The following is a 13,381-nucleotide window of genomic DNA, read 5'->3' on the forward strand; positions in this document are numbered from 1 at the left end:
GGGAGCATTTTACACCTGCACTTCTTTGAAGAGTTCATGTGTGAGGTAGGTAGACACCCCTTTGAGTAGATCGCTGGCACTCACTAGTGAGGTATTTGCGCGCGTTATCAAGGCTGCACCGCACCTCTTTACATTGTTTGCACTGTAGCACCCGAGAAGGCAGAACCCACACCTTGTTCTCCCACAGACAGGGACTATCCGCCACTCACTTCCCAGACCTCCACTCACGACATAATCGCTAAGTAACGCGGGGTCAGGTGTCGGGGCCGCTGCGTGCCGTACCCCTCCCTGAGCATCAGTCAGACCCGTCCGCCTCCGAGAGCGCGCTCCCGGCTGCGGAGCGCGTGCTCGCCTCTCGCAGGAAGAGCTGTGGATGTGCCGCTGCTGCTCGTCTGCTGCAGTCTGCAGCTCTCGTCGCCAGGGAAGGGTCCAGCGCATCGCCGCCCGCTCTTCACTGCAGACACCGGCTGCTTCGGTGCCGGGGCTTCCTTCTGTTTCCTTTGAGCGGCGCCCACACCTGCGGGTTCACGGCCACTGCCAGGGCGGCAACAGCAGCCTGGCACCGGCGCCGCTGTGCTCCGGGTCCCTCCACATTGGGTGAGTGCATTTAATGCTCATCTTTTGCTGCACTCCGCGTGACTTCCGATCCGCTTGCAGTTTTCAACTGCCCTCGCGGACCGCTGCCCAGCCTGGAAGGTGGTGTCTTGGGTTACGTAATGTTACTGTTGGGCATTGAAGGGGTTTCTTCTCATCTCCATACTTTCTGTTAATGCACGAATGGCTTTAGTGGCAGTGTTGTGCCAGCATGCCACCATATAGACATAAAAGTATCTGGCCAATGCCGTGGGTTTGTGCCTTGGTGGCTGGTGTGTGGAATCCCAATGCGTGCGTTTGCGTCACTCAGCTGTTTGGTATCTCCATCTCAGGCGTATTGTGTGTATTCAATGTGTTTGCATTTTCGTTTCCAGGTGTTTGCCTGAGTGCCAGCAGATATGAAGGCGAAGTCGCCTCTGTACCGCGTCCAGGTCTGCGTGATCCTCTGCATTGCATGGGAGTCAGCAAGGTGAGGGGTCCTCGTTGCTTCTCTCTAACATTCTCGCCTCTCCCAGCCCTCTGACACCGGCATCATATTCCATATTAGATCAATATTAGATCACATAGTTGATAGATGCCTCCAGTAGCTGCTGCTGGGCGTCTTTGTGCTGCAGTTGTTTCCGCCAAGACATTCACCACATTTGAGTTGAGTGAGGACCGGGAGGGCAGCGCGAGCGCGTCAGCAGCCCCTTCCACGACACGAGAAAGAGCGCCTCCGAGGAGCACATGTAGAGTTTGTGTGCTGTAAACGATGAAGCCCCATGTAATCACTTGCCACCCACACACAATGCCACGTGAGTGTTGCTAGAGAGACATCGGTCTGCATCTTGAGCTCGCAGGCGGGGCATAAAGGTGGTATTGGCATTCTTGGAGTGTGGCTGCTGCCTGTGGTGTCTGCGCGTGCCTCGAGAGACCTGTAGCCACGTATGAGCTGCTAAACCTCTAGGTGGGGATCGCACATAGCTGCTCCGCCCAGAGCAGAGGCAACATGTTTGTTGTATTAGCCGCTGACTTGCACGTTACTCTGTCTAGCCCCTTAACGTGCAGCACGAACACGGCGTAGCGAGAGATTTACGTGTTGCCTGGGGCCTATTGTTCAACACCACGGTAAATGAATCTTATACCCGGGGGGTTTCAGTGAGCGCTGGTGTGCTCAATGCACGTCAGACGCCATAAGTGCTGCTTCGCGTTCTACGGTAAAGTGTAGGAAAAGAGCACGAGTCAATGGGGAGTTCAAGTGCAGACGCTGTTATAAACCTGCGGCCAATATGTGGGCCTGCGACATTGCATTATGAGCAATTCTATTCAATAAATTGCATTTCCAAAAAGCCGGCTTTTGGAACATATGCACAATATGTACTGTGTAAAGTGCCGGGCTGTCTGTAGATGGGGTTGTGCTTCCTGTTTCATTGTTTCTGGCTGCTTTTTTAATATGTTTTTTATGTTTGAGTGGCATTCCCTTGCCAAATGGTGTCTTGAAGATTCATGGGTGGTGAAAGATCTCCTTGCTACCTATTATTAACTTGGTGAATGACCATGCAACAAGAGGCCGAGGCCGAAACAAAGAGAGCCACATTTGGGCGGGAATAGTAGAAAGAAAACATGTCATAGTGTCAAAAAGAGACCGTATGGGAAGTTTCCAACATGCCAGCTTTTAATCTATGAATCTGCTCTGTTCGTACACCATTCTCTCCAGGAAAAAAATAATACTGTGTTCTAATATAATGGGCGCTTTTATCAGTGTAACTGTATGGGTATGACAAAGTACCCTTAGTAAGCAGTCTATGCATGCACACGCCTTCGAGGCCCTCGACAAATGACGTATCAGTGTGGTCTTTGTGAAACAGACATATTCACGGCCCTTCACAATTCAAAGGGTGGTGAACTGATGGTGCATTGAACTCATTTGTCGAAACTCTCACTGTCGATACTAGTCGAGCGACTTCCAAGGGGCTCTCATAATATCAGTCTGTGACATGAAAATGCACTGTTTTTATAGAGTTTGTAACTCTGCGGAAAACCACTCACACGCACTTCACTTACTCTGAGTTGTCCACTTCCCTCTAGGTCGGCGCTGGCAGAAACCGTAGACGACAATAAAAATATCACCATCTTCACCAGGATTCTCGACAGACTGCTGGATGGCTATGATAACCGGCTTAGGCCTGGATTAGGAGGTAACCGTGCCTTTTTACATACGCCGCATAACTGCCTACCCTCAGCAAAGTGTGGCCATTTCGAAAGGGGCTTTGGCTATTTATATATTGTCTTAAGCGAAATGCTATGGAAACTCGTGCTTTGATCACATATACCTAAACGGACATGGGTTGTGGCGGCTGGCCATGTGTGCTTTGAAATGGAGTGCTCAGTGCCTTCTTCAAGGTGTGTGGATCTCAAAATATGGTAAAAAAACAACTTAAAAAAGTCACCAGTAAGACCTGGGACCGATCACAAAACATTTTTGTATGAGGCTATTAAGGTAGTGCTTGGTTTAAATACCCAGTTTCAAAAAAGTACTACAGAAAAAAGGCTTCTGGACTATAATGGGTGACAATAACGTTTGTGGACATTTACTGTGTGGCATTTTGTTATGTGGTGATGTGTTCTGTTGTTTTTTTGTGTGCTGCTGTCTTTTTGTGCTGCGATATTGCAACGTGATTTGGTCTTATTGTACTGCCGTGTTTTAGTCCTGTGTGTTTTGTTTTATTACACCACATTATGTTTGAATTGCGGCGTTACGTTGCTTTGTGTGTGTTATGCTTAGTTGTTTATTTAAGAACTGTCAGCACCCGTTGCAATATTTGTAGCTGAAAGCAGCACATACATTGAAAGTTACTGTGACAGCAACCAATACTTTACATTAAACATGCTCGGCGAGGGTTCTGGTGCTTTTACTGCCGCATTACCACGACAACCTGCCAGGTCGGTTCCGTGCATGTACTTCAAGGAAACAACGTCTCCTAAGCACGCATGCCTGTTTGTGGGAAGCTCCTGTACAGCGCGCGCGCTAACACTGCTGGAAAATGGTCATTTGGGCCTAGGAGACCAGAGTATTAGGTAATTACGTGGAACCCCGCCACTTAGCATGGAGAATGGGAAGGAGGCTGAGCGCAGAAGATTAGATTGAGAGATAGACTGTGTTGCATTTCTCTTGAAAATACCAGTGATGGAAAGACAGAAATAATCAATAATCTTGCAGAGCTCTTCTGTGCACGTGACTCAACAATGTTTACTGTGAGAATCCGTGTGTGTGCAGGACGCAATATTCCCATCAGCACATTTGGGTGGGATTAGCAACTAGCCAGCTACCAGCACACCTTTCACAGAACCACAGTTTTTACTTTCAAGATTTCACATAAGGTTTTGTTCTTAACTCCGTTCGAGAATGGTGCTTCTCTGCCGAAAATAAGATCTATGTTGTAGTTGCGCAAGCTCTCCTTTCCCCCTGTTTTTCTTTCGGAGTCCTTGTATGCTAATCATGATGCTCAGAGTTAAGCCACCTAAGCTTTGCTTCACTACCAATTCCTGTAGACACGGATTATATGCAAATTATGGGCTCAGTCTCACGAGCCTTGGATCAAAATGTGTAGGTTTGGTAAAGTAATGCATTTTTATGTAGTCAATACAGCAGCTCGAGCTTCCAATGCATTTTGGAGGCAGTTATTTCATTGTGTGAGAAGATAGTCTCCGAAATTTTGGAGGCAAATTCAGCATTGGTGAACTAGCCATTTATGTTTTTTATGGCAATCCTCAGAAGTAGAAACCTATTTTGTTTTACATTTTTGGGAATACATTTGATTGGAAAGTTCCACCAAAATGTCTAGGAATACGCCTTCCTGTAAACTTCTTATTTCTGAGAATCTTGTATTTTCTCTGTTTTTCTTGCTGTGGGGTTATGCTTGGTGCCCTGTTAGAAGAACAAGAGTTTTAGGCCTGAATCTGAGTTTGGTGATCCCTGGACCGCCAAATCTGGTGTGGTGCAGTGGTTGTGGTGCGCTCAGGGGGTCCAACCTCCGTATTCCAACTTTGACAGTCACACCGCCATGGCACCACCATGGCACTGCGGCAACCGCCAGGTATCTGTGATCCCTGGCACAGTGGTTTTGAGGCCACAATATGCTTGGTTGTACTGCTGCGGCACCGCCATGCATATTACAAGTTTCCTCACTGCAACCCTAAATATGGCGGTGAGACCACATTGTAAAGAGAGGAGATGAGGACACAAAGGCCCCCCTCTTTCCCCAGGACCAGGGGATGAATGAGTGGGACACATGGTGTACCCTCATGTCTGGATGTACCCATTTTCATGCAAGGTATGGAGTTCATAGTCCATGCCATGCAGGAACAGGCGTTGACGTTCCCATTGCAGTGCCTTTTTAGAAAGGTGCCACCTTTAAAACACCAAAGGACCGCCTGCAAGAAAACTCTTTATTTGGCGGGCTGCAGGCGGCCCTGCTTGGCGATGTGGGAGCAGGGTAGTGGCGGCCCTTTCCTACACCCCACACTCATAATTGCGTCCTTAATCTTTCGTGAAATGAACAATGTTTAGGCTGAAGCTAATTATGAAATGGAAGGTGTGTTCTTCTATTAGAGTCTCGAGGTCCCATTGTCTCCTCGGGTTTTTTTAGTGATGCTGCTGAGCAATAGAGAATTAGTCATCTAGTTTGTTGTGGCATCATACCTTGACTTCCTTATAAAGGTCATTTTGGCCTTTGCAAATTAAATATTGGTACTTTGGTCTTCAAATAAAAATCTTATTTTTTTTGCAACTTTTTCTCTTCAAAACACCTTTTGCCATCGAAAAACTGTGGTGACATTTTAGTGCTACAAAATCACTACACTCTCAAAACTGGTGCATTGAATAAGGCAAAGAAAAACAGCCATTAAGTTTATTCTCACAAAAATACATTTTCACAGCAAGTAAAAGGTGGGCCATGGATGTTTAAGATATAGAACTTCACTGTTAAAAGTAGAACAAGTGAATTGGTATATTTAAAAAAATGGTGGCAATTACAATTATGTGCATTAACGTAGTGGCAATTTCTTCAGGGCATGAGGTCTTAATCCACCTTTCTGGACACTTGTTTCGTACACACGAGTGACCGGTAGTAGCCATGGCCCCTCATACCAGTTATCCACCTCGTCACACAGGAACTCAATGAGAAAACGCGAGTTGGAACAACACAAGTGTCTTACTAATGAAACTGGGCTCACAATAGAATTGAGTTCCTGTGTGACGCAGTGGATAACTGGTACTACCTGTCACTGTGTGTACGAAACAAGGGTCCAGAAAGGTGGATTAAGACCTCATGCCCCGAAGAAATTGCCACTACGTTATACAGGCATGAAACATGTCGGACCATTATTAAATGGTCTGCAAGCATGCAGTTTGTTTTTATTTTGAATAGGCACACTAGTTGAGTGTAAAGCGGTTATTTGGTGGCTTATCTCAATTTTAACCTCACAGGGTAAATTTTTGTTGTTAGTGGACACATTTATTTTTCACTGGTTTTCTGGACACCAATGTACATACATATATATTTTTTAAGCGAGATAGCGACCGATGATAAAAACGTGGGCACAACTGGTGATAAATAACCAGTAAGCTCCTGTGGTGTTGCACACGTGAGGTGTTATCTCGTTTTTTCACAAATTTTCTTCACAAATTTTGTTCACAAATTTGTGTTCTATATATACCTGTTGAAGTGGAGGGTATTTGTGTATAACACAGTGACTGTTAATTCAAAGGTCGGTTTCAGAAATAAATAAAAAGATAGGGCCAGTATGAGTAGGGACAAAACCTAATAAATATGAAAGGTTGGTGTTCCCACTCCCACTCAGGAAGTTGAAAGAATTTAGTGCCCATGTTGATCAGGTTTTATTGGCCTTACATACAATTACATTCTCATTCTTGTCCCCATTAAGCTGGAGGCAATTTTGCTTCATTCAATTGCCAATACTTATACAGGAACAGTTGCTCCCAACAGCATAAGTAAAAAGACAACAATCAACACAGAGATACACTTTATTTATTTATTTATTTGTGGGTTTATACCACGCTTGAATCGTCTCCCAAAGGAGTATCTCTGCGCCCAATGCCAGTGAACAGATGACAGAAAGACAGAACAATCTAATTTCGGGTGCTAGTACTGGAACAGGAATGTTTTCAACCTTTTCCTAAAGGTAAAGTGATCCATACACTGCCTAAGCGGAAGGGGAAGTTTATTCCATAGTGCTGGACCGATGGCTGACAAGGCTTTGCCACCCTGTCTGGTCTTTTTTACCTTAGGTACTCTGAGAAGGAGCTGAGATTCCGGGCAGGGTTCTATATAAGGAATTTTTCCACCAGGTATGAGGGTCCCGGCCGTGTAGACCCTTATGAACCACACAGCAGGTCTTAAACTTAACCCTTTGGTGGATTGACAGCCAATGTAGTTTTGCTAGAAGGGGTTTTGAGGGTGATCTGGGAGGAGCATTTAAAACTAGCCTTGCAGCAGTATTCTGTACCACTTGAAGTCTACCAAGTACTCCATCATTAGCTGATGCCAACAGTCCATTGCAGTAGTCTAAACGACTAAGCACCAAGGCCTGCACCAAAGTTTTCCTAGTAGAGTCTGGGAGAAGGAGGAACACTTTGCGGAGGAGTCCTATCCCATGAAAGTAGGATCCCACCGTGGTGTTTACATGCTCCCTTAGCGAGAGATCCTGGTCCAATCGTATTCCCAGGTTGTTCACCACCGGCTTCGGGGTGGGGTCAGGGCCTAAGTCAGAAGGCCACCAGTCAGGGGACCATAGTATTTTGGAATCTCCAAAAAGCATGACCTCGGTCTTTCCTACATTGCACTGTAGGAAATTCGAGGTCATCCACTGGGAGACCGCTTTCATGCCTTCAGAGAAGGATTTTTTAACCTCGGAAGTGAGGGATTTAAATGGGAAAAGGAGCTGGGTGTCATCAGCATATGACACTGGGATGAAACCAAATGCTCTCATAATCCTAGCCAGGGGTGCCACATAGATGTTAAACAAAGTAGGGCTCAAACAGGAGCCCTGTGGCACCCCCTTTGTGATCTCAACCGTGGCCGATCGATAAGCGCCCATGCTAACACTTTGGGCACGATCTGATAGGAAGCTCCTCAACCAGGCCAGTGCCAGAGTCTCGAGGCCAATCTCAGCAAGACGCATGAGCAGGATGTTATGAGATATAATATCGAACGCAGCCGATAAATCCAATAGTACCAGGACAACTGAATAACCCCTGTCCTGGTACATGCAGAGATCATCAGTTACTGAAAGAAGTGCCGATTCAGTACTGTAATTTGGCCTGAAACCGGACTGGGAATGGTCCAGGCTACCGGTGCGTTCTATAAAGCTCGAAAGATGTTTGTTCACGTGCTTTTCGGTAAGTTTGCTCAAATATGGAAGCAGGGATATAGGCCTGAGGTTGGACATATCTGTCCGTGGTATAGAGGAGTTCTTACGAATGGGCCTCACCAATGCCGTTTTCCACTCCTGTGGAACACGGCCCTCGGCCAGCGAGAGGTTAACAAGGGACTGGATCACAGGACCGAGCACCTTGCCCACCACTAGCATAATTCTGTCCGGGATGGGATCGGATGGACAGCCGCCTGTGTAATTTATTTACATCATGAATAAATAGGACATAGAAAGTGAGACAGTATTCGAGAAGAGCGTTTCAAGAAACTCAGGCATACCAATGCATGATCAAAATACAATCAACAGTTTAGGCTGCATGCATAAAGGAGCACCATTGCACATCTTTAAAATGAATAGTTGAATGAATCACTGTCAATGTGCTAAAGTCAACGGTGTAATGATCCCTATCAAAATATTGGGATTATCATCAGGACATGGTAAATATGATATGAAAAGAATGCCTGCTGGGAAATGTGAAAAGGAATGGAGAAAGAAAAAGAAAAATAATTAAGTTATTCGGAACTGGCGAGTAATCAGGAGTGGAGTACATGATAAGTGAAAGGCCATGGTGCACACATACTTGTGAGTGCCTATTTGTGAAATTAATGTGGTAATGCACCAAGTCTGAAGGCTAAATCAAATTACTGCAAGGAGTGAGTACAGATCAAGAATGAAAATAACAATAACTAATCCAATTGGGAGGAGCGAACCACGCATCTAGGCAACCAGTCAACCAATGTGGAAGGCGGAGTGGGGCCAATATAGAATCTGGAACCAATGTTAACATGATGTTTAAATTGATATTTAAAAACATGACACATTATTGAGGCTGAACAAGTCATGCATGTGATGAATGTGCTGGTCAATTACCTGGCAGGGAATGGGACACAACATGTGTCTAATTGTGTGTAAAAAATTTGTTGACCGAACTTGAAAGTATAAGGGGCTGCATAATTAATGTGGCGCTTTTGTTGGAAATCAAAAAAATGTAGCAGCCGAGTGGTACAAGACCTGGATGTGTGGAGAGCACATTGTGTGTGCGCAGAGCGAAGAGATTAGGCGATAACCAGACCCTTATGCGGACGGGCAATAGCGTGTGTCCAGATGGATCAAGTAACCTGAAAATACAAAGGAGAGGAGGCTCCGTTCCCTGGAACATGTGTAGTTACAGGTATAGAGTCAAGGAGTAGCGTACCATGTGCTGACTGTGAATTCAAGCAGTGTTTGCCCCGTGTGTCATGGACTTGAATTAGTCGGACACAGGTAGCGGTGTGGCATCAATGAGACGTGGGTACAGTACGCGGCAACATAGTAGTGAGTGAGCGATTCAAATGAACAAAGACGTTCACAGTCAATAGGAATTTGAAATAAAGGAAAACAGTGGCAGCCATATTGGCGTTGGCAGGAAGATGATATATCACAGTAGTGGTATGTTGACAGTTCTAGACACCAAGGAAAATCTAATTAAATCACATTGAGGAAAGTGTAATTGCAACATGTAATTAAAATAACATAAGAGCAATATTGGAACCAGCATACATGCAGATAGGGCGGAGAAATTATTAAGCAAAGATGGTGGAAACAGTAGAAGGATAACATATCCTGGGACAATAAAGGACATTTTGTACATAGAAAGAACGTAGATATCATAGCTAAGGAAATACATCACATATGGTCATTTCACGTAGACCTAATGCAAATGGAGACCTCAAAGCCATGGCTAGGACAATGGAGGGCATGTGGTTTATTACTTTATCGATACAAAAAATATATGGAATCAAAAAATTACACGTGTGACCTTGTGAGCTTACGGTGTAAAACAGGTTTTTCTGGTAATCAAATGGAATCAAGTATTTGAAGGAGATATCAGACCAAGGAGGTCCAGTCTTCTAATTTATTCCAACCAGTATTGAGATTGTTGGTACAGAGTATCCTTTTGAGTTCTTCTTTGATGAGTGTAGAGCTTTTGTCAGTTCCTCTTGGGGGTGGTTTCACCATGGATACCACTTGCCAGTGAATCTCGTCCTCTGTTTGTATCTTGTCTGTAAAGTGTGCCCCAAAAGGTGCATTGGGTACCTTGCAGAGGATGCGTCTTCTGTGCTGGCAGATTCAAATGTGTATTTTCCATGCTTTCTGTTCTAGAAGACAAAGCAACTCTTACCAATAAGGCACATGGCTGGATAGTGCTCAGTGACTATCTAAGGCAAAAACCCCAAGCCTACATGAGTGCCGGAATTAAGATAAGCAGGAAGGAAAACTTTCTAAGGTTAAGCTTGGGGGTAATTGCGATCAAACCCCATCTTCCACCTTGGGAAAGGAAAGGTGGCATCTGACCTTTAACCCATGCGGAAGTGGGAAGGAAGACATCACTCACGTAATCTGAAACTGTCCCAATTTAAAGGACATAAGATGCACCTTGCTTCAGGCATAACAGCATTACGGCATCCGGTCCTACAGGCAGTCAGTGAAGCTTTGTTTCAATCCTATTGACGTTCATCTCAACTGTCGGCTTACAAAACTTTTTGAGCTGTTAACTAAGAGACTTAAGATCTTGTCGTTACCCAAAACATGCTAAAATACTACTTAAGTACTTCAACTCCCTAACTTGTATTAGTTGTACTTGCACTTTAATTACCAAGCCTCTAACTTGGACAATGGACCTGGTTAAGTTGTCCCATCTACTTGAGAAGTTGCAGTAGACACGGCTGCTAGTACCAAATGAGATGTAAAAGTTTATGAGAATCTTTTTTTTAAAACAGCTCATTGTACACATTAGGAATATGCAATTGTTGACCCTTTTATATTATGCAGCTTTTTATAGTTTTGTATAGGTATCTTCTGTGCACAATGAATCTTTCTGACATGTATATGCAAAGATTTTAATTAATCAAGCAAAATAAAATATTATTATGTTGTTTGACCAATTCATATTTTGTTACAGGGGCAGTAAATTGCATAAACAACATTTGCAGTATTGCAGTTAGAGAATGGCTTAAGAACAATCTTGATATTATCAAATGAGAAATCCTTGCATTCTGTAGTAAATTGACACACAACACAGTTACCACATTTAGGGGAAGATTTATGAGGCACTTGCGACACATTTGCGCCACCTCTGAGTCACCTTTGTGTGTGCGCAGCGGCGGCGTAAAGCAAGAGCCATGCTGCGACGGATTTACAACCTGACACATCTAGGGAAATGCGTCACGCCGTAAACCCCTATGCCACATTATACCTGCATCAGGTATAATGTGCCCGTACCTGCGCAGTGCGGGCGGTCAGTTGCAGGAAAGCATCAGAAAAGTGCTGAGTGAAATCTACAAGATTTCACGTAGTCACTTTTCCGACACCCCTTGCGTCAAAACCTTGCGCCTGCTTGAAGCAGACAAAAGGTGAGACACAGCATGTTGGAAATAGGCCGGGTTGGAACAGTGCTGGAGTTGCGTTGCTCCCGTGACACGACTCTAGCACTGCGTCAACCTTACGCCAGCAAATACAACACGTATCTGCCTATCCGTGCGCCACATGCAAAAACAACAGTTGATGGACAGAATGCAGAACAATGTCATACATTCACCCCAGTACAGAGATCCAGGCCTAAATCCATTGTTTTTCTGCTCACCATGCCATTCCAGTTTGGACCCAGCCATATGCAAATCAGTCTTGACCCTGTTCCTCATGAGAACAGTCCAGCCCGAACTGCCAAGCCAGGTCCTCAATGGACTGGAAACAAGCATTATAGGACCGGTTTTGGAGTTTCACCCCTCTTCAGCCAGGATAGCTTGAATCCAGTGGCATGGAGAGCACGGGACTCACGGCTGAGCATACCCGTCCCACTCGAGCTGACAAATGCAAAAACAACAGTTGATGGACAGAATGCAGAACAATGTCATACATTCACCCCAGTACAGAGATCCAGGCTTTAATCCATCCATTTTTTGCTTACAATGCCATTCCAGTTTGGACCCAGCCATATGCAAATCAGTCTTGACCCTGTGCCTCATGGGAACAGTCCAGCCCGAACTGCCAAGCCAGGTCCTCTCTGGACTGGAAACAAGCATCATAGGACCGGTTTCGGGTTTTCACCCCTGTTCTGTCAGGATAACTTGGTTCCAGTGGCATAGAGAGCACAGGACTCAAGTCGGAGCATACCCGTCCCACTCGGGGTGCCAAATGCAAAAACAACAGTTGATGGACAGAATGCAGAACAATGTAATACATTCAGCTCAGTACACAGTTCAGGGCCTAAATCCATCGTTTCTTAGCTCACCATGCCATTCCAGTTTGGACCCAGCCATATGCAAATCAGTCTTGACCCTGTGCCTCATGGGAACAGTCCAGCCCAGTCCCGAACTCGGGCTGGACTGTTCCCATAAGGCAAAGGGTTAGACTGATTTGCACATGGCCATGTCTGAACTGGGGTGGTGGAGTGAGCTAAAGAATGACGATGGATTAAACCCATATCAGTTGACTGGGGGTGAGTGTTTGATTTGCTCCAGTGCTCCGTCCATCATCCCCTTTGGTATTGCTTTATCCATGCGCCATGGTGCACTGCATTGGAAATTCAGCGCATCCGTGGTGGTGCATGGGTAGTTTTGCGTGTTGCAAGTTTTCTGGCGCATCCCTGCTGATTTGCAGAGATGTGCCAGACCTTGTAAATCTGCCCCTTAGAGTGTCCAAATATAGGGCGTTTGCCACATAAATAAGTGAGAGTTTGTGTAATCGTTTTAGCTGGGAGACTGGCCCTGACTAAGTGGTCTCTAATATTTCTATTTTTAAGAAATGCAAAAAGTGGTTGCGCAACATTTAGGTCTCTGGCACTGAGTATTGGCCAGTGCTTCAGAATACAGTTTTTGATTTGATTTGAATTGGGTGAGAAGGTGGTGTAAAAAACTAGGCAGTCATGACTGTTTTGGGTTTAGGTATGAATAGAATTTTGTGTTGGGCAATACCATGCCCTTTTGATGGATCTGCAGACAAGTTTACAGGGGTAGCCTCTGGTAATCCATCTTGTGGCAAATTGTTGGCTCTATGGAAGTAATCTTGCTTGAAAGAACAATTCCTTCCAATATGAAGAAGTTGTTAAAACGGTAGTGAGTCCTTCTAAACTCGAGGGCGATGGCAGTCATAGGAGAGAAGAGTTTTCCTCTTTGAGGGCTTGTGGTGAAAAGCTCACCGTCAACAGGTTTAATCCAAAGGTCTAGAAAATCTATCTCTGACTTGTTGTGTGTGAGTGTGATATTTAAGTTCATTATAGTTGCTGTTGAACCATTTCAGGAAATTAAGGAGAGTCAGTTCAGTGCCTTGCCAAATCAAAAAAATGTAGTCGATATGGCATTTCCAAATGGTCACG

General features: G+C 45.0%; 1 protein-coding gene across 1 annotated transcript in view; it reads left to right on the forward strand.

The window, feature by feature from the left end:
- Nucleotides 1-490: 490 nt before the first annotated feature.
- Nucleotides 491-13,381, forward strand: part of GABRA2 (gamma-aminobutyric acid type A receptor subunit alpha2) — a 567,584-nt gene continuing 554,693 nt past the window's right edge. Inside the window, exons 1-3 of the mRNA XM_078678235.1 lie at nt 491-597; nt 969-1,063; nt 2,662-2,771. Of these exons, the coding sequence (XP_078534361.1) occupies nt 993-1,063; nt 2,662-2,771 (181 nt within the window). The 5' untranslated portion in view covers nt 491-597; nt 969-992. The remainder of the gene's footprint in view (nt 598-968; nt 1,064-2,661; nt 2,772-13,381) is intronic.

This window comes from Lissotriton helveticus, chromosome 2_2, assembly GCF_964261635.1.
Source record: "Lissotriton helveticus chromosome 2_2, aLisHel1.1, whole genome shotgun sequence".
Classification (NCBI taxonomy): domain Eukaryota; kingdom Metazoa; phylum Chordata; class Amphibia; order Caudata; family Salamandridae; genus Lissotriton; species Lissotriton helveticus.